Source organism: Castor canadensis, chromosome 5 (genome assembly GCF_047511655.1).
Source record: "Castor canadensis chromosome 5, mCasCan1.hap1v2, whole genome shotgun sequence".
In the NCBI taxonomy this organism is placed as follows: Eukaryota; Metazoa; Chordata; class Mammalia; order Rodentia; family Castoridae; genus Castor; species Castor canadensis.
The window spans coordinates 97,968,037-97,989,563 of NC_133390.1; the positions used below are offsets into that span (position 1 = coordinate 97,968,037).

Sequence of the window (21,527 nt, forward strand, 5' to 3'; positions counted from 1 at the left end):
CTACTCCCAGCCTGCTCAAGAAATTTTGAAATGATATTAATGGTTTATATATTTATTTCAACTTGCTGGTGGCATTCTACTTCAATGGTGGGAGTATCTTTGAATCATAGAAATGGGTCAAATTGACCCAAGAAGCACCAGCCTACTCCAAGATAGTCATTTTTAGTTTTCAAAGAATTGTGTTAAGTGCGTCAAGCCATTAAGGTTTTTTTTTTAATGCCCTTCAAGACCATGACAACATTGTCAGTTATAAAAACACCAGGATCCACCTAAAACATAATATATACTGGTTAGTTCTACTACCTGAACACCAGCTGTATCTGAGTAGCCAGTAGTGGTGCAGCACCATGTACAGAATAGAGGCTGGCAGTCTAAAAATGTGAATGTCCTCCACGCTTCTAACTTTTCATTGTGAATGACTGAGACTTTCAAGGACGAGGGGTTCATTCGTTTTGTGAAAATATAAAGTGGAATTGAAATCCTCTTCCTCTGCCTGACAGCAGTCATTCAACAAAGATTTAGTGAGTACTCTGTTATGTATACCCTGTGCTGGACACTTCCCTCAGGAAGATCAAACCTGTGAGGAAGACAGGAGGCACTAGACAGACAACCCCTCCCTCTTTCCTCAGCGGTCCTTGACTGTCGTTGTTGGTGACTGCACTGGTAGAAAGCACTGCTTGCTAAGGCAGATCTTTCCAGCAGCATGAGCTGGGTCTAACTTGGAGGCCAGGTGGCCAGAGTTCAGCTACAGGATAGAAGCAGGGCTCATGGAGATACAGGGAAACCCAGGCACAGAGTCTCTTCAGGGCCTGCAGCCTGCATTAATTATTTTAGGATTTTATTTGAAAAAGGGTGGGAAACCATTCAACCAAGAGAATGCAGTCAGGTCTAACATTGTGAAATTAAACTTTGGCTACTGCAAGGAGATTGGAAGGAAGTGAGAGTAGGTGGGGAAGACAAGTTCATCCAGGCCAGAGGGGTGAATACCTGGGGCAGACAGTGGTGGAGTGGAGATCAGGAGAGCCCTGGCCTGTGGAACATGCTCAGAGATGAGGGAGGGTGTGCAGCAACAGAAGGTTCCCAGTGTCAGGCTGGAGCATCTGGTTAGGAGAAAGGTGAGGTCAGTTCAAAGGCACTGAGATTAAGGTGCATAGAATGTTGCCAGTGGTGACACAAAGGATGTAGTTAGATTGTATGGATGTAGCTGTTAAAGAGGGCTTGATGACAGGGAAAAAATGGAAATCACAGGTTCACGGTAATGAAAGCATAATTGAGAAGAGATAAGCATAGGGGACGAAGCTCTGAGAACAGAATAGCGGAGGAAAAGCCAGCAAAGAAATTAGTAAGGAAGACACACTAGGAGATACTGATGCTGTAGAAGCAAAGAAAGGTGAGGATGCAAGCGTTAAACGGGGTCAGCTCTGTGGAATGCAGCCCAAAGGCCACATGAGACAGCAGCATCCTTGGGTCTCTGTGATAAGGAAGATGTTTAAAACATGGTTTCCATGTATTGTTCTTTTGAAGTACTTTGGTTCCCTTTCTGTTTGGGGGAGGGAGGTACCCTCTCAGGAAGTCAGAGGGCCTGGACTTGGGGTACAATTTTAACATGTAACATGAGGGCACTATGTGCTACTTGCATGCCCAGCTGTCCTCTTCAGTCTCCCCCCTCCCGCAGACCCCACATTCTGTGGCTCTACAGAGAAATAACAGCCAAACTTGCTCCCCCGTCAAACTGTCTTGAGGATTAACCAGAAAAATGAATAAGCCAAGAGCTGGACAGATCTCACTTTTGAAGGATGTGTGAAAATCTTCAAATCCCAAATATTGCTAATGGGACCCATCCCTTGTGCTTTCATTTCAAGAACTTTCCATAGTTACATGCTTCTGCATTTGTTCAATCTTAGCATTCAGTTTTCACTTAGGGTAACAGGTCAGACACCCAGAAGCTATCCAGCTGCAGCCCAAACCTAGAGAAGCTACCAGTATGAGTGAGAGCTCTTTGAACTTAAATTTCTTCTAGATGCTCTTAGACAACAACCCCCCAAAAAGCAAGGAGAGAAGCTGCACATCTCTTTGAAAGTCACCACACAGGACATCAGTGAACCTCTGAAAAGTCCTTGGATGGCAAGCATGAGATAAAATTCTGTTGAAAGAAAGTAGTGCTTGGGTCAAAACCAGCAACTGTAGGCCCTTGGTCTGCCAAGACCCAAACCCAGGCTTTCTTTCTTATCAGATGTGTGACTGTGAACAAGTTCTGAGCTTTCTGTGCCCTGTTTCCACATCTGTAAAACTGGGAATAGCTGTAGCCTTTACCTTATGGGATAAGATAACGGTCTATTTTGAAGATTAAATCAAGTAATTCGTATTAAGCCTTAGCTCAGCACCAACTCAGTGAACACTCTGTGAACATTAGCCAAGGTCTTAGGCAAATTTCTTAACCTTTCTAAATGTCAGCTTCCTTACATGTATACTCAGTATAATAATATTTTTATTTTTCAGGATTGTTGTGAGAAGTAAATGAAACCATATACACAGAAGGCCTGGCACAATATCTGACACAAGAAATGGATTGTGTGAATATTTTATTGTTATTCTGGAATCAATGATCAGAATAACATACCAAATACCATTAAGTTTACTTTTTGTTTTAATGATTCTCTGTATAGATAGCATTTTTCCATTCTGTTTACCTTAATTCCCTCTTTACTGTAAAAACCTGGACTTTTCCATCCCTTTTTGAGGGCCTTTCTCTGAGAACACCCTTTTTGTGTATGTTTTGCTGGGTTTTCTGTCTGCTGTTAGCTTTGCCATCAGCCCTGGTCTTACCTGCATAAGGAGGCATCCCGTTCATCATCCCTCTGGGTACACCTTGTTTAGGAGGGTCAATTGCTACCTTGGGAAGGCTGTTCTTCCCAGTCAAGCCCAGAGAACCTTCCCCTGGAGAACTCTGCCTTTCCATAGATGCTCTTACCAGCACTTTTTGCTGTCAGTTGCAACAATGTGTAATTATGATCCAAGATTGCTACCAAGCGGCTGCATAAAGGTTTATCTTCTAGCTATATGTAAATAAGACCCTTAAGATTGAGATCTTGTCATGTCTGCATAGTGAGTTTCAGAGCATCTAGGACATAGTGCCTTAAGAGTGACTATTTCAACAAAAAGGTGGGGTATAAGAAAGTCCAATAAGAGACTCTCTGGGTTCCAATCCCAGCTCTGCCATTTACTGCTTTTCTAATCTTAGCAAAGACTTACCCTCTGTATGCCTGTGTTTGCCCATTTGTAAGATAGAATAGTAATGGTTTAAAGAATTAAATGAGCTAATACACAAAAAGCACTCAGAACAGTACCTGGCACAGAGTAAACCCCAGAATAAGTTCAAGAAGAATATGATACATGAAGGGAAAAATCTTTATTCCCTGTTACTTCCTGGTTGTTGCTCTCTTCCATCATCTCTTTCTGGGGTGAGCACCCCAGGTGGAATGCAGATTGGGCAAGCTCGGTGGGCAGAGCAAGAGCCAAGAAAATCAGTGCAGACTTTCCAATGGTGTGTCATTCCCCCCGCTGCCCCCCTACCCCCACCCCCAGACAAATACTTAGGCCCTAAGGCAGAAGAAAGCCCTACAGGCTTTCTTCCCCTATTTCAGGACCTGGAGTGTTAACTCACTGGCACTGCTGAGAAGTGGCCTTTAAGCCACTTAATCATTAACTACAGGCATCCTGATGTGTCTTGTGAGTTGTGCCAGGCTGGTCAGCGGCAGAGCAGCCCTTTATTCCTAGATGTGATTAGCATCCATGTAAAGAATGACTGCTCCCTTGCTGGGCCTTTGCTCTGCTATTTCAATACCTGAACAGAAATTATGAACCAGCTGGGAACCAGGCTGGCAGGCCCAATGCCCATTGTCCGGAATTGTGGCTGCCCACGGGCTTCCGACAGTGGTCATGGTCACATATGGATAAATCACACTAGCACTTCAGGTGGGTGTATAGTCTGCATGGAGATAAGGGACCCTACTGCCTTGTGAATCCCAGAAGGGCTTCTTGTTCTCACTTACCTGCCTTGCAGGAGGAGGTCCGGCTGTGTCCTCCTTGTCCCTTGGGTCCTGTAATGAGGTTAGGCTAAAATTCTTCTGCTGTAGTTTAAAATGCTACCAAAATTTGAAGTCCTTTTCCCCAGACCTCTTCCCACACTTTCCAGGAATGAGAAGAGTAGGCTAGTATTTTATACTTACCGCATTTCATCCTGGAAAAAATACAGAGTTAGACAGTTGCTGGCCCTCAGTGGATTTAAGGTGCCTTATGTGGTAGTAGGGTTGGATGTTCAGAGCCAGCTTGAATGAAGGTCACACACTTGCCTCCATCATCCAGAGTATTCATAAAGACTCTTTCATTATAGCCGATCTGCATTTCTTGTGTCTCACACATGAGTTTCCTTAGTTAGTCCTAACCTAAGAACTGTGACAACAAAATATGTTTCACCGAAAGCATTATTTCATGTGATATTTACATTGAGTTGTTTTCATTTCAGCTGTTTTCTTCAGTGAGCAGTTTTATTGAATCACAGAGGCTGTGGAACATACGTGACTCAGAAGTGACCTCAGCCAGTCCTTCTCTCAAAGCAAGACTCCCTTTGACAATGTTCTTCAAACAGGGTCATTTATCCTATTTGACATATCTTTCCTTACACATCCACAGGCTTGAGGCAACACATCCTGTTTTTGAACTCCTAATGTTAGAAAATGTATTTTTCTATTGATTCAAGTCTTTGTGATAGCTCTACATTTGTACAAATTATGCCAAATAAACTAAAATACCTTCTACATCAGTCCAAGGACTGTTTGAAGCCAGTGTCTCCAAATATCACCTGTTCCTTTTATATATGACATAATTTAGCTCTTTCTTATCCTCTCAGATGTGCTGGAGTGACCCTCTCTGCACACATTTTATTAATGAACTGGTTTATATGTGCTTCATTCCATAGGACTCACTTTAAGAGTCTCATACTAAGGCTGCAGAATTATGGCAGAATAATGTGAAGGTCTCATCTCAAATTTCACCCTAGCCTACAGAGTCATAGGTATTAGAAATAACTATTAGGCCATTTTTTGTTCTTCTGTGTGATACCCAAGAAAATCCAATATCTGCTTTCCTTGGGGAAACTGAGGCTAAGAGATAATGGAGAGCTTGTGAATAACCACAGTGAGCAAAATTCTTCCTTAAGCTTTCTCAAGGCCATCTGCTCAGAACCTTCATTCCTCTTTCTGTGCTCACAAAGACCAGCTTGTACCCATGTACTTGACAGTGTTCAGCCATAGGCTTCCTACTGATCAAAAGTTGTCTTGGGAGTGCAAAGAAAAGGCTTTTTAGGCAGCTCATTAGAGTACATGTAGAATGAAAGGAATGAAGTATGTCTGGCCTGTGTAGCTTTTCTGTGAAGAAAAGGGAGGGAACAAAGTGAAGACAGAAAGAGGGGAAAAGTGGCAACTTGTAAAAGCATGGGCTGTCTTTCACTTTGTGTAGACAGGTGTCTCAATTTCCTTCTTTCCAATCCAGAGAGGCATGCCAGCCACAACCGAGTATATGTCCTGGTTTGCACTTACCAACTCACTGAACTTGGCAAAATGCTAGGTGTGCAGGTGTGCTGTGGTTTCCTTATCTGTCCGAGGTGAATGACGATAGTACTACCTGCCTCAAAGGGTTATGTGTAGCATTAAATGAATTAGTAGGTATAACAGGTTTAGAGCCATGCTGGCATCTCAGGAAGCACTACAGAGGTGTTTGCTCTTATTATTAATGACTATTATTCTTTTTGTTATGTTTATTACATTGCTGTGTAATGAATTCAGAGGTGCCTGACTGCTTCATCATTCTTGTGTCCTATCTATAAAAGAAGTTTCGGAATCCCAGTCATAGTTTCAAGGAATTGTGCCCATGGCCTGCAGTGGATGGTTCACAATGGTTTTTCCAAAACTGAAACTTGATCAAACATTAAATGGACAAACAAAATGCTCAGACATTCAAATTCCATGTGTTACAAGTACAGCTCCTGCAAAGCTTGTATAGAACAGTCTTATTTAAAGTGAGGGCCACATGTGATGTACAGGCAATTCAAAAGACCACACTGGTCCTTTATTCCAAGTGCGTTTGAACAGAGAGCCCCTATGCTGAGGAGATGGTTTGAGGTACTTTCCATGCAGCCTGGCTTGATCCCACACTGGCTGCTTTCCTGTGCTCTTGAGATCAAGCCAGGTCTTCCACAGTCACAGTAGGGGCTCCTCTCACCACTTCCAGGAGGTCACCTAGGATGAAAAGTGAGAAGAGCCCTTCAAGGGCACTGCAGAATTCTGCTTTGTTTCTATCTCATTCTGAATTGCCGGTAGATTTTTGTTTGCAAGGTACCACATACTTGCTCAGACTCTTAGAATATAGTGCCCCTTCATTGAAAGTTTGGATGAAGGTGACTTATTCAGGGTCATATGACATTCGCTCATTCATTAAGCAAATATTTATAAGAGAACACTGCTATGCAAGTCTAGGAAATAGTCTGTTTCTAATTGAATCTGCCTTCCTAGGCTCTACTGCTTCTCTTGCCTACCTACTTCCCCCAGTGACTTGCTGCATGGCAGCTCTGAAGGACAAATTCTCAAACGTGGATGTAACCTCTGGGTCTGTAAATAGGAAATGGGATGGATGTAAAAGGTGGACCCATAGCCGCAGCTTGTTTTTCACCTGTTTGTATCTTTCTTTATGACTTTTCTTCATTCCAAAAAGACATAAGGTGATTTACAGGGGTTATACAGCAACTAAGTATGCAACAAATGAGGAAATAAAGTAGAAGGGAAAAATAAGATGAAAGCAGGAGCAGGGCTGCTTCAGAGAACACTTGCACGACTTGGTGTCCAGTGTTGTCCAAGGTGGGCCGCTAGTCTGGCACCAAGAATCCCAGTACTCAAACAAAGAGGCAAAGAAGAGCAATCAGGATTCACGCTGTCCCTTACAGAGGGGAAGAGCAGTTACTGGGGCAGAACTTTCTGAGCTAAGTGACAACCTGCACACTTGTCTAGTACTGGCTGAGTTGTGCTGTGAACAGTGTCTGTGGCAATATTCCTGCTGTAAGAACAGTGGCAGTGGTTGACTCGGCAATTCTGCAAGAAGCAGGAGCCCTGTGCAGGTGTGATGTAAAGTAATGCAAAAAAATCCCATGAGGATTACTTCTTACATCCAGGCCTTTAGTAAGACTAGTGTTTAAAGGTAGAGGGGAGAGCCCATGGCAAGAATATAAACAGCAGAAATTTTGCATGGGTGATTTGAGATAAATGTACTCCCTTTATAGGCCCCCTGAGTGGGGCGATAGGATTAACATTTCTTTATTCAAATTAATCAACCAGTTCACTTGAAAGTACAGTCACACAGCCTCTACCTGGAGGCATCCTGAGGTGGACGTCCATAGGAAGGGTCATCCTTGGTGAATACCAACCAAGGACGAAAGGCAAAGGAAGGCCCTGCTGACTTACTTCCTGGTGTAAGGCAGTAAAAACATACACTGTAGGTGCTTTCAATCATCTTCCAACTAGGAAAAAATGAAGCCACTTTTAAAGGCCCATTGAATGTTGAATTTTAAATTTTGGCAATGCCTCCAAGAAGATGTGGATGAAAATACACTCTTAGGTGGTTTACCATGAGTGGTGTGTCTGCTAAGGGTTTTAGCATAGTTGGTTCCTTCAACCAACCACTCTTTTTAATAGTAGGACCTCCAAAATCATTATGCAGACATGGAACATAATCTAAAAACACTATTTGAGTCTCTCATTTTCCATTCCCTCCAGCTTAAACTCTTATTCCCGTATTTTATTTTCATGCCATTCTCTAAGTTGGCTGATAGGTATCAAGCCAGTTGAAGGTAGCAAACCTTTTAGACGAACATCCTCAAGCCCCGTATGTGCTTAACTTAACAGAGCATTCTGGCCTGTGAGGACTGTCTAAGAAAAGCAGAAAAGGGCAAAGATCTGTTCTCAAATTCTGCAGGGCTTTTGCCCTTCTGTTGTTTATCCAGTCTACGTATGGGGTGCAAGAACTATCGATGGTGCCGGCCATATGTGAAAACATGGGAGATATGAACTGGAATGGAATAGAGACCCACAGAATAGTTTTCAATCCAGATTGCAAAGTTGATGAGTCACACTAAAAAAATCTATACTATAAGATATAATGTACTACAAACTGTAAATACTGATAAAAAAGAAAATGCCACAAAGAAATTTAAGAGGGCATGGTACTGTCCTCTTTTGTCCCTAGTGTCTTCCTCTGTTCAGTTTAACACATTTATGTGCATCCGCCAAAAGCTGGACCCTGTGTGAGAGGTTGAGGGTAGCATGGGAATTAAGCATGGGTCTTGTCCTCAAATTTCTGCTTCTAGCAAGAGTCATTAAAGCTTTGTAAATGTGTCTGCTTGAGGCCAAGGACTTGGTCTTCATTTGACATGTTTTCATATGTTCCATCAAACCGCCCCATGCCCAGGATGAGAAAGAGCAAACACTTTCCAGGAAAGTTATCAACATTGAGACACAGCATCTGGAAGTTGGCAGGGTGCCCTCAGAAGGTTGGGGAAGTAATTTATTTTTCCAGTCTCGCCACAGGAACCAAAGCCATGGCAGATGCCTCTGTGTGTTAGTCGTGGCTGATCTGTGAGATCATTATTAATTATTAGTCACTTTTGAGTGTCTTTCTCAGAAACTGCAGAGTACGTTGGTAGCACAGGCCCTCTTGAGTTGCAATCAATACTGTATACACCTTGCAAGGGGACCTGAGTGGCAAGTAATTATAAAACAGTATTGATTCTTGGCAGAGGGGTGAAATGTATGAATCCCTCACATAAAAATCAGCTAAATCTTCAAAAGATTTTTTTCCCCCCTTAAGGAAGAGACAAATGGTTGGAGTAAAAAACTTGAAATGTTAGCTAAATTAGGGCTATTTCTTGCCAGGAGCCAGATCTGTACACATAATTATTTTATTCTCTGCCTTGGCACTGATTCACTTTAGTTGAGTGTTGGAAATATCTCTGTTTTGGGTCTGTAATCCAAATTATTCAGTCAGTTTCTCTGATGATGTTTTCTCCTTGTGTCCTCATGAATTATTTTTCTGTAAAACAAATAATTGCTTGTCTGCAACCAAGATGCCCCTGCTTTTTCTGCTTTTCTCTGTCACACTATCCAACATGCCCCTTGGCCATGAGCTATACCCACTGTCACATGCCTCATTGTCACCAAATTCTACCCATTTGATTTTGGCCTGTTTCTAAGTTCTCCTTCTAAATTGGCATCCACTCCAGTCCTCTTAGAGAGACTGGAAATCTCAATTGTTTTACTCTTTCTCCCTTTTGGCTTCATCTCCATCCTCAGCAATGAGGATGAACAAACTCAGCCTGCCTGTGCTGCATCACCAGTGCCCAATCATTTCACAGTAAGGCCTCACACTACTTTGCAGCTTCCAGTCTTGTCTCTTCCCAAAGCTGTTGGGAGCCCTTTGAAGATGCAAGTCTGGTCAAGTCATTTGGCTGCATGAAGCCAGTGACTCCCCATCGCCTACAATCTAAGATGGACAACAGTTGTCAATCTGGAAATGATAGATGTTGAGTCTCGAAAGACAGCTTATCTCCCCAGACTCAGGGGTTATTGGAAGACAGCAGATTTGGAGGGCCGCAGAGAAAGCTACAACAGGAAAGATTCCTCGGGGGCTTCTTGACATTTGGAGTGACTGTGGTTGGTTTAGCCAGGGCTATGGTGGACACAAAAGCTCTTTCCTACCCTGGCTATGCAGAATTGGCTTCAGTGTGATTCAGTTGTAGTCTAGTCTATTTCCTCACCTCATTCTTCCTCAGCCACTGTTATTGAAAATATGACAGGGAGTGGCCCCTGCTGTGTCCCCTCTGAACTTCATATTTGCGGAAGAAGAAATTCCAATGCCAGTATAAGGATCTGACACAAAGGGTCTACAGCCCTTCTGAAAATGGGTGCTATGGACGTGTTGTGTGGGGAAATACTTCGTACTGTGTGAAGATCCTATACATTGCAGGACATTTGCCATTTCTGGCCTCTCATGCTAAATGGCAGTCATGCTCCCCCCGCCCCCAGTCATTGAGACAACCAGAAAAAAGTCCCTCACATCCCAAAATGGTTCCAAATGCTCCAGAAATGAAGTAATGGCATTAATCCTACGTGAGAGCCATCAGCTTCTATAACCACTTGACTGGAACGTCTCCTCAAATCTTTCCTGAGAGTCAAATGAAGTGACCCTTCTGTCACTCCTTTTGCCCCTTAGTCTGGTGTAATGATGGAGGTTAGATGCTGGAGTCAAAATGCTGGCTTTGACATCATTGCTGGGTATGACCTTGAAGAGGGGCGTGACCTTGAACAATTAAGCTCTTCAGTTTTCTCATGCAAAATGGGAATGATAACACCTACTTCAGAAGGCAGTGTCTATTGCCAGGGGCATGGTACGTGTTTGAGGTGATGAGGAAGATGATCTTAGAACAGTTCCTGACTTAGAGTCTTTCTTCTCTGAGGGAGAAGTTGAAGTAGACACTTACAAATGAATACTCCTGACAAGAAAGGCAACTTTGTGCATGAGAAAGGGTTGTGGCCTTGGTGAGAGTAAGTTCTCTTCACTTTCAGCCACTAATTACTGTGTGGCCTTGCATGTCACTTCATTTCTCTGATATTCTTAAGCTTCTCCATCTATGAACTTTGTGTCACCTGGTGGCAACATGATTGAAGGACGCCAGCATTGTGAAGTAATCTCAGAAATCATTTGATATGTAATAAATAGCCTATTAAGCATTGATGTTTCCCACCTCTGGTTTGAAAATTCCCACCTGCCTCTGGGGAAGCACATGCCACAGGAGCTTCCTGGTGAAAATCCACTTGCATAGTAAATGGCAGGGTGTTCTGCAGGACCCAGAATCTCTCCCCGTCACCCCCTTGCTGCCCATGTGCCCCCTACAGCCCAAGAGAGAAAGCCTTGAGCTTTTAGGCATCTCTCCTTGCAGCTCACATCTGTAGCCAGGCAGCTCTCCTTGCTGCTTTCCTCACACCCTTCCATCTGACCCCATGTCCACTGTCTTCATGGTTGTCTGCTTGCTGCCCCACAGCAACAAAGGCGAGAGAAGGAGCTGCGGAAGCAGCAGGAGAGGGAGCAGCGCAGGCACTTCGAGGAGCAGATGCGCCGGGAGGAGGAGAGGAGGCGCGCGGAGCACGAGCAGGTAGAAAGGGTGCGGGGCCACGCACAGCCCCGCCATGAACTCCAACACGAGGCGGGGATAGGGTGTGGGTTACTTTCTCTTAGGACTGCGCTGTTAAGGTTTTCTTTCGCAAGCAACTATTCTCACCTATTCAAAAAGTCAAACGCACAAAGTGGGCAATGCCTTTCCTTCAGCCTTGCTTCTGATCCAGGCCAGAGTCCCCTGAAGTGACTGATCTGACTCCCCAACCCTGGGTACCTGATTTGAAGTAACACTGAAGCGTGGGAAGCGAACTAAGTCCTACCCTTCCATGGCTTCAGAAGAACTTTGCACTCCAGCAATCTCTTGGTCTCTGTGACTTTGAGCCATTGATATGGGCCGGTCTCATGGCTAGAATCACCTGCTGACAGCAAGTGAAACTGCTGGTGGTTCCATTGCAGACAGTGCTTGGTGACATTCCACAACTATTTTATCCCTGCTGCTTGCACAGGGGCCTTGGACCTTTGCAGCACTGTTAATTCCAGGTAGTCCATAAAGAGAGGAGCCTATAATGAAAGCTTTAAAATGTAGCTGGGTTTATTAAAGCCATGTAGTAACAGGTAAATGCTGAGCCGAGCCACCTGTCTGCCGCTGTGGGACTTGTGCCTTTGACTCCATTGAAAGGCTTGGCTTTGGTGTGGCCTTCTGATTGGTGAAGAGGTGGCCTGGGTGTTTTTTTTGTTTGTTTGTTTTGCTTTTGGTTTTTTCCCCTTCCTTCCTCTGCACTTTACTTGGTGGCTCTTATCATCTTTGGAATTACTGGTTCTTTTTCTCTCTCTTTCTCTCTTTCTGTTCCTCCGACTTCTCTGCTGCTGACCTCTGCAGGAATACATCAGGCGACAGTTAGAGGAGGAGCAGAGACAGTTAGAGATCTTACAGCAGCAGCTACTGCACGAGCAAGCTCTACTTCTGGTAACGAGAAAGCCATGAGTCTGCTGACCCTCACCTGCTGTGTTCACCGTGTGTGTGTGTGTGTGTGTGTGTGTGTGTGTGTGTGTGTGTGTCCCCTCCTCCTAACATGCTAATTCCAAAGCTGGGGTTCTCTGAGCCTCATGGGACCGCAAAATCTCATAGAAACTTACCACATTTCCTGACCCAATTTACCAAGTCCTAATACATTTATTACAGTTGTTATGCATTCTTGATTAGCTCCATCTATTTGTGGAACTTTAGCATGAATCCAGCCTTATTATAAGTTCAGACTGCTTTTGAGACCCATGGTGTTTATTGCAGAGTAATTTTTAAGGCCATTTGCAACATGCTGGAATACAGTCACAGCAAAATGCACCTCTTCCATAAGAACCCACTCGGCTCTGCAGTCGTATTTCATTTGCAGACTATTAGTGTTAGCCTTACGATGGGAACATTTTGTGCTCCCTGCTCATGTGGCGTCCACTTGAAGTACCTTTTTTTTTATTAATATTGCATTGCTCTCCAAATGGGCTTCTTGGTGTATCTTTTTTTTAACTGAACTTTTTATTCAAAGGCATTCTGATATTTTTTTTTCGCCTGTACCGTACATAAGCTTGCTAATGGCTTTTGTTGGCCTAAGTTTTATTAAACAAAAGATGATTTGGGTACTGTCTGTGGCTGTTTATTTAGTTTTATACTTAATTATACATGTTTGAATTATTTAATTACTAAATTAGGAAGGAAATGCTCCTTATAGGGTTGTGTGATAACCATCCAAATGTCCTCATTATCACCATTTTTTCAGCTGCAATTCATCAGGGACAAGTCACTTGGCAAGTAGTGGTGTTCTGTAGTGATTGCCATTAAAGCAGTAGTGTTTTCATTAAATGACACGTTCTTTCATGGATACTAACACCAGGTGGGAGTTTATTTCTGTGCACACCCTGACATCCACTTGTACTTCTGTTAGTATGTGAGGTCTTTTGCTACTTGGTGCCATTTTGTCTCCACTGCATGCTTCTCTGTACTACCCAATGGTTTCCTGGTAGTAATGTGGCCTTTACTTTGCTTCTCCTTCCTGATCTGGGCAGGAATATAAGCGCAAACAATTGGAAGAACAGAGACAAGCAGAAAGGCTGCAGAGACAACTTAAGCAAGAGAGAGACTATTTGGTTTCCCTTCAGCATCAGCGGCAGGAGCAGAGGCCCATAGAGAAGAAGCCACTGTACCATTACAAGGAGGGGATGAGTCCCAGTGAGAAGCCAGCATGGGCCAAGGAGGTAAGTAAGCAAGAGTGGCCACATGCTGTCAACCAGACTTTCCATTGTGAGTTCATCGAGTAGGAAATGCAGAGTTCAGCCAGTGTGGCAAAGTCAGAAGACAGTTCATTGAAAGACCCATGCTTTCATGATAAAAGCAAAAACACACAAGGGAGGTATGAGGATAGGTAAGACACCTAAAAAATTAGTTAGCATTTGTTGCCCTCAACGCAGAGAAACTAATGCAGATACTTTAAAGTGACTGAGGCCAATAGGAGAAGGGGACCAGGAACTAGAGAAAAGGTGAGATCAAAAAGAATTAACCTAGAAGGTAACACACATGCACAGCAAATTAATGTGAGTCAACTCCCTGTATAGCTATCCTTATCTCAACTAGCAAAAATCCTTGTTCCTTCCTATTATTGCTTATACTCTCTCTTCAACAAAATTAGAGATAAGGGCAAAATAGTTTCTGCCAGGTATCGAGGGGGTGGGGGGAAGAGGGAGGGGGCGGAGTGGGTGGTAAGGGAGGGAGTGGGGGCAGGGGGGAGAAATGACCCAAGCATTGTATGCACATATGAATAATAAAACAATAAAAATTTTTTAAAAATTAAATTAAATAAAGGAATACTGCCTACCAAAAAAAAAAAAAGAAAAAGAAAGACCCATGCTTTGCTTCTGGAAGAACTACAATGCCATTTCTGTAGAGAAATAGCAAAGCACCACTTAGTCTACTTGTGGTTCTTGTGTGTGTGTCTTTGTGGATATGGTGGACTTTTGTAGGCAACAACAGGAAGTAGAGAAATCCCTTCCCTTATATGAATCCAGTTGAATTTGTGGCATGAAGATTTTCAGTGTCTTTTCTTTAGAAGAATGTGAGTTAGGACTTAGGGGATTCTGGGAGAATCATCTCCTGGACCCTGTTACTAGTCATGCACTTTAGTGCTAAATTACCTTGTTCACTGTGGTGCCCACAGCTGCACAGTGGGACTCAGGCTTGTGACTGTGGTATGCACTTTTAGGACCCAGTCACTTGTATTTCACAAATACTTCCAAAGTAATGGTCCTTCATTCAACCATTAGACTAAGAGAGGATTTTCAGGAACTTGGCTCTGTGATAAACTAATTTAAACATCTAACTAAAAACTATTTAGATGGGAGGAAAAAAAAGAGTGATAACCAAACAAAATAGTAAGAGATAACCAAACAAAATAGTAATAGCCAAGAGAGTCTCTGTCAGCTCATGTATGTGACCCTGATTCAGTCCTGTCATTATTTGTGACACCTAGTGATTTTCTTTACTTCCTTGTGAGCATAGCTAGTCATTTAAAAGAATGTTTTGGGCTATTTTGTATTTTTATCTAGCTTCTTTAGGTATTTATATCTAATGCTTTTTTCCAGTTATCTAGACTACAATATTACCAGAAGCAGATTTCTTAGATAAGATCCTATCTTTATGAAAACATTTCTTTTAATTTTTCAAACCTATTTTACATATGTACAGAAAATGCTTAAATGATACTGTCTTAATGTTAATTATGGTGGCTTATGAGAGTTAGAAAGAATTGATTGCTTTCCTTTAAACTTTCTGTGACTTTTTGTATTATTTAAATCCTTTAAAATGATCATGCACTGTTATAATGAAAATAACTTTTTCCTTTTAAAACTTAAGAAAAATAAGTCTGTAGCGATAATTGTTTTGATGTGTGACGAAGAACTTTTTTGATCATTTTCCCTTACGTCTGTAAATATGATCCATAATTACCTCCATAACAGCTGCTCTTTCTCTTAGATCAATAATTCATTTTGTGATTCTACTCCCAGGTACAGCAATGAACACTTAATAGTCCCTCTGTTCTTCCAGCTAAGCAGAATCACTATGCTGTTAAACAGCAACTGATGTGCTTTCCAGCTGGCAAAAGTGTTCCATCTTCCACCAGACAGAAAGAACTATCTATGTTCCCAAGACTTAGAGTGCGTGATTGTATTTTAGAAGAAAGATTTAATATTTAGGTAGCAAAAGGAGTGACAGTGCTAATTTTGAGATTGGAATAACTTGTATAAATTAAAACAACTAATTATCTACATTGGTTTGATTTATCATTTTTAACATCTACTTCTTAAATTGGGCATAAAGATAAGTGTGAGGATCCATCTTCTTATCTTTCAGTGCTTATCAGCATACTGCAAACTTTTCTTCTGAAGCATTATTTACAGAACTCTTTTCTTATACTAGGGAGGAAGGTAAGGCTTAGAGTAGCCAAACAGTAACCTACATTTCAATACTTTGCATATGAACAGAATTTATAGCTTATCAGTATCTTAACGATCAACTGTTTGAAAGGAAAAAAACTGAGTTAAACACTCCTGAAATTAGAATAAGGAGGTACCATTGCCTTTTTCAAATGTAGCCTCTGATACAACATAAATTTGGAAGCATCCTCACTAGGGTAGAGTGGGAGGCTATGCCTATGCCAATGTGTCCTGTGACACAGGTGATGTTTGTGGCCAGTGTGCTGAGGAAGATGCTCTCCGCCATCTTCTACTCCAGCCTTTGTTTCCTAATTCAACTCTGGACGTTCTTGTCCAGGTCTTTGTTCCTTCTTTGATTGCTCTTCCATCTGCATTTTCTCTTCCATCTGCTTTTTATCTTCCTCATTCCAAATCAATAATTTTTCATCAACAGTGTGATGTAATGCTTTATCCTCTGTGTTTTTGTCTCTTCATTTTATAAAGCAGACGTGTTCACTGCACTTCCTGTGACCGTTCTCATTCATCTGTTGGATGCAATAAGAACAAATGAAAATGCTCAATCATTTGTAAATCTTTTTTTGAGCTCTTCCTTCCCTTCTTCGACTATTCTATCTAGCTTAGATGTTGCATTGGCTTTGATTTTCAAATTTCAGCCATAAAAGAACATAAATGTCTCTTAATTAAAGAATGGGGAAGCATGCTCACCCCTTTCATTTTCTCTACCATTTCTGATTGGGATGAAATAGTATTTGTCCAGTGAAAGCATCAGTGTGATATTCTGTTGACTGTCAGCATAATTTGAAGGTCTTTTTCTCACTTTTTGAATGATAGGGATTCCTTTTTCTTTCTCCTGTACCTTAAAATGGCATATTACTATCTGGGCCTGACTATAACTCTGTGCATTCACATCATTTACCACCCCACTTACTTTAAAAAAAAAAAATTGCCCCAGCACTTAGCAGTGACAGAATGCTCTGTTTATATCAATATTGCCTAAGATTGTATTTTAACTTTTTAATACGCCATCCTGCTCTCTCTCTGCAGTGCATATAGTTATCTGGCTGTAGTTTTACTTGGTAAACAATAATCCTATCAGAGCAAAGATATCTCTTTATTTTCCATTGGCCCATTGGACTTTGAAACCCCTGTATATAAAAACTCTTCTGTTCAAATTTCTATGCTCTGCATGAGTAGTTTTTTTTTCTCTTTTTTGTGCAAGTTTCTTTATATATAAAGTTCTCAAGTTTAGAGACTTTTCAGTTTTCCTATCATTGCTCAATTTCTGCCTGTGTTTCTTAAGATTTAATGTAAAAGAAAACTGGAAGGAAATAGTCAGGATATATTTGAGTTCAGGTCCTCTCACTTTCTGTTTTGCAGTCAAATTTCTTTGGACAAACTACAAACCATAAAATTTCAGTACTTCGGACCCATCCTGAAATAATTTGGGGAGAGTAACAGCTGGTTACACCATGTATTTTAGAATGTTACAGACCAAGACATACTAATGGTAGAATTTAGAATGTGAACTAATTAAGAGAAAGCATAGGGAATGTTTCTGGAGTACATTAGTAACATCTATGCACAGTTAACCAAGGCTACTAATTGCCTATGAAAATCAGTACCCTGATTTCGGTCTGTTCATTTCTGATGACAACTTCAGAGCCCCATATGGCCTATGGCTCTATGATTTGCATGAATGCTTGCTTACTAAAATCTTTTTGCTAGCAGTTGCCAAAAGAATTCTTTATGTCAAGAAAGATTTCTCAGGGATGGAGATGTACCTCAATAGTAGAGCACTTGCCTAGCATGCACAAGGCTCTGGATTCCATCTCTAGCAGCACAAATAATAAAAGGATTTCTGGAGTCTTTATGGCAGACTTGTCTACTATTTTTTTAATATCCCATCTCTTAGTGTATATTTAAAGCTGAGTGTATTTTGCAGTTAAAAACTAGTAATGATTATGTGTATTCTTCACTCTCTGAACATATTTGTTTCCTGATTTTGGGATAATAGGAAGCTAGAGAGTTTATCTGAAATTTGATCTCTTGAGTTCCTGACCTCAGGCATTGATGGTTTAGACAGTGGGAGTTCAGATAGTGAGGGGTGATTACATATGTCATTTTTATATTAAAAATATTCCCTGAAAACAAGAAAATGGCTGATATTTGACCAATTCTCCTGGTCTACAATTCACTTTGTTTTCAGAGTCTGCATTTGGAAAGTGGTATGCTGCATGCGTGGTCTTGGTTTATCAGTTGCAGCCTTTGCAGGGCTTTCTCATCTTTTTGGCCTTATCTCAAAGCTGGCTTTGTTCTTTTGCTCAATGCAATAGCCAAATAATTATTGCTGATGTCATATTTCGCACACGTACACACACAAAGTGTACACATTGTTTGTATTTCTTACCTTTTGCAGCTAATTTAGTTAGTATGTGCTGAGTTTCTGGAATATGGAATTTCAAAACTAAAGTCAACTGTATAACATTTGTATATACCCTGCACAGCCATGGTGGGGGAGGAGATGTTCAAATTACCCCTCAGTAGAAGCAGGAGAGATGTTTTCTATTCTGTAACTTATCTTATCATGTTTGAGTATTTGAGGTTAATGTGGCAGTTTATTATTCAAGTTTTCTTGGTAGCACTGGGTTTTGAACTCAGGGCCTCACACTTACTAGGCAGGTGCTCTTACCACTTGAGCCACTCCACCAGCCCTAATGTAACAGTTTACAAAAAAAAACCCAGAATTACTCTACACAGGAGACTGCACCTTCCTCTAGAAAAACTCAACATGGGGTAGGGAGGATAGGAAAGAATAATGCTTTTGAATTTTTATTTCAAATAAAGCAGTAAAATGAGTGAGAACAATAAAAACTCTTCACTGCTACATAAAAATATGCAGACAGACCTGAATATTGAGTCTTCAGAAGAGAATTGAGAGCTTACTCTGATGGGTCATTTGGGGGAGGAGTAGGTGAGTAGCTGCATTGCCCTGGCAGGTTTGGGAAGCACCACAGTCAAGTTGACCCTAAAGAAATATAGGATAGGACAAGACGGATTTAGAAGAAAAGTTATAGACTTGTTGGAGTTGTCTAAGGTCTTCCATCATGTCTCTTGGTGTACATCTTGTTGATCTACATTTCTCTTTAAAATTGTCCTTGACTACATTCCATCTGCTGTAAATATGTACTGATGGAAATCTTACCTGTTTAAAAAGTACTGGTACCCACAGGTATTGTGAACCTCCCTGTGAAGGACTTGAGATCAATTACGTGCTCTGAGCTGAGCCCCTGGAAGATAAAGAAATTAAATGGTCTGAGAGGAGAGAGAGCTGGAGAGAGAGAAGAGGGGAAGCAGAATGAATGCCACATGTGGTGAGGAGGGGTAAAATGGAAGAGCAAGGCAGTGGACTCTAAGCTGGGAATGGAAAGACTGAGGAGGAGCAGTGTATTTTAGGGAACCAGGAAAGACAATAGAAAAGAAAGAACCCTAAAGAGAGGAAAAGAAAATGATACAGAAAGTGCGTGTAAGATAGGCCTTGTTCATTAAACAGGCAGCCTGGAACGCCCAACGTGCCTATCTGGAGAAGTGAAGAAGGGTAGGGACTGTGCCACAATGTCCCCTCCTGTCAGCCTTCCCTGTGGCTCTTCCCTCTCTGTCCCATGAGTCAACCCAAAGCAAGCTTTGTTTCTCCCAGGCAGTCTTAATGCCTGCTGCAGATCCCTTTGACTTTCTCCCTGGCTGACCCCTCAGCTTTGTGACCAGTCAACAAGATATTATATCAATCAATGCAAGATAAACTCTTAGCAAGCCCCAAATTCCCAGCCAAATGAAATAACACAAGATAATGGGGAATGGAAGGGGAATGGCTCAAGTGTAATGGCATTTTTTGTTCTTATTGGTTAGTGTTTGCTCTAATACAGGAGTATGGTGAGCTTTTTGCAAACTCCTGCAAATTTTCAGAGCAGAAAATTTGAACTTTTTGACCTGATCAGAGGACATAAAAAATGGCTGTGCAGAAAATCCTTACCAGGAAATAAATTTACTTCTATCCACTGAGGCTCTCTTTTCTCTTTTTCTTTGGTTTCTAGGTAGAAGAACGGTCAAGGCTCAACCGGCAGAGTTCACCAGCCATGCCTCACAAGGTTGCCAACAGGATATCTGACCCTAACCTGCCCCCAAGGTCGGAGTCCTTCAGCATTAGTGGAGTTCAGCCTGCTCGGACACCCCCTATGCTTAGGCCTGTAGACCCCCAGGTACAACTTCTCCTTTGTTTCACTACCAGTAGAGTGCACAATAAAACTTCTTAAATCCTAGGGAATTGTCACATTGACTCATCAAATGACAACCCTTAATAGAATTCATAGTAATATAAGAAGTCCTCTGAATTTGAAGGGTAGAGGAAAGGGTGAGAAATAAAAACACGACCCTTAACTGTGAATTAAGTACAAAGTAACTTCTTGATAAACTGGCTACCTTGGGGACACCTAGGAATTTCTTCAGGATGGGGACAGCCATTCTTTTAGTTATAATTACCAAAATTAAAATTTTTTGTAGACTTTTGTATACCATGTATGTATTTTGTTCCTTGGAACTTGGGCTGGAGACTAAAACTGGAAAAATTAAATTGACTTGGTTAAGTAAAATCGTGCCTTCTAAGCCCATGGTTCTCCATTGTGGTACTAGAAGCATCAGCATCCATGAACCCGCTAGAAATGCAGACTCTTGGGCTCACTTCAGACCTGCTGACCAGCAACTCAGTGAGGGGCCTTGAAGTCTGATTTTAAGCCTTTCTGGTGACTTGCTGCAGTTTATAGTCTGAGAACCACTGTCAAAAACTAGTGAGTAAGGAAAAGAGATTATTTCACTTTTAGGAAAAGAGGAAGTTTCAGGAAGTTCTGCAGGACTTTTAAATTAGAAATATCAAAAATGAAATATAAAGTGTGGAATTCCGTGAAAAAAATGAAGGCAATGCAGCTTTTTTCACCCATACACCCTGTATGTCTTTCAGGCATCCACCTCTGTTAAGACTTCCACAGCGTATTTTGAGGTCTCTTTTGGAAAATGTAATGCTGTTGGAACTGGAGTTTAAAAGAGTAGTGATACAATCAAGTATTATTTGTGTTTTAAGTTGACCTCTGTTAAATGAATTCCAAGATTTTTCAGCACCAGCCAACTCGACGTACCTTCCCCTTGGTTGTTTTCATTTATGTACAAGTCTTCTGTGCCAACCCTTCAAAAGGACAGATTTTAGAGGACTTTCTCTTTTAACTCACAAACATCCTTTTGAAAAACCTAACTTTGACCTTATGGGGTATTTTTTCCTGTAAAAGGGATTTACTTTTTGAAAGTGAGCAGGGAATGAAAATGCAGCTGTCCCGTGACAACTAATAGGTTAAGCATTCTTTAGCTGCTTCAGTTTTCATTTTTATTATTTATTTTCTGGCTTTCTTAAACTAGTCCTTTGTTTTGTACTAGCTATTTTAATGTGCTTTGTTTAGATTTTCTTTAATATCTTTCCCAATACTTAGTATTACTATAAACTTGATGTGTTCTGTTCTGGTTGAGGCATAACATTTAGAGAACTGGACTTTGGGGACTTTTCTCTGAATTGGCATTAATAGCAGTCTAACTGAAATTGCAGACCAAAGAGAGTTTCACAGGTGTTTGTAAAAAGCAGATGCTAAATTAATGCTTGTTTAATTTAGAAAGCACTCTAGATTTATTTTCCCAGTCGAGATTTATTGAATACCTCTCTCAGGCCCATCACAGAGCAAGACTTGGGATCCTATAATGAATATGACAAATAATGAGCCACTTCTGTTTCCAGGGAG

General features: G+C 41.5%; 1 protein-coding gene across 7 annotated transcripts in view; it reads left to right on the forward strand.

Moving 5' to 3' along the window:
- The window catches only part of Tnik (TRAF2 and NCK interacting kinase), a 362,085-nt gene that overhangs the window by 278,856 nt on the left and 61,702 nt on the right, over nucleotides 1–21,527 (forward strand). For 5 of the 7 annotated variants that reach the window (XM_074073788.1, XM_074073787.1, XM_074073783.1 and 2 more), the window contains 4 exons: nucleotides 11,144–11,254; nucleotides 12,098–12,184; nucleotides 13,276–13,464; nucleotides 19,785–19,949. In XM_074073788.1, coding sequence (XP_073929889.1) covers nucleotides 11,144–11,254; nucleotides 12,098–12,184; nucleotides 13,276–13,464; nucleotides 19,785–19,949 — 552 coding nt within the window. The remainder of the gene's footprint in view (nucleotides 1–11,143; nucleotides 11,255–12,097; nucleotides 12,185–13,275; nucleotides 13,465–19,784; nucleotides 19,950–21,527) is intronic. The other 2 variants (XM_074073785.1, XM_074073786.1) reach the window with 1 other exon arrangement.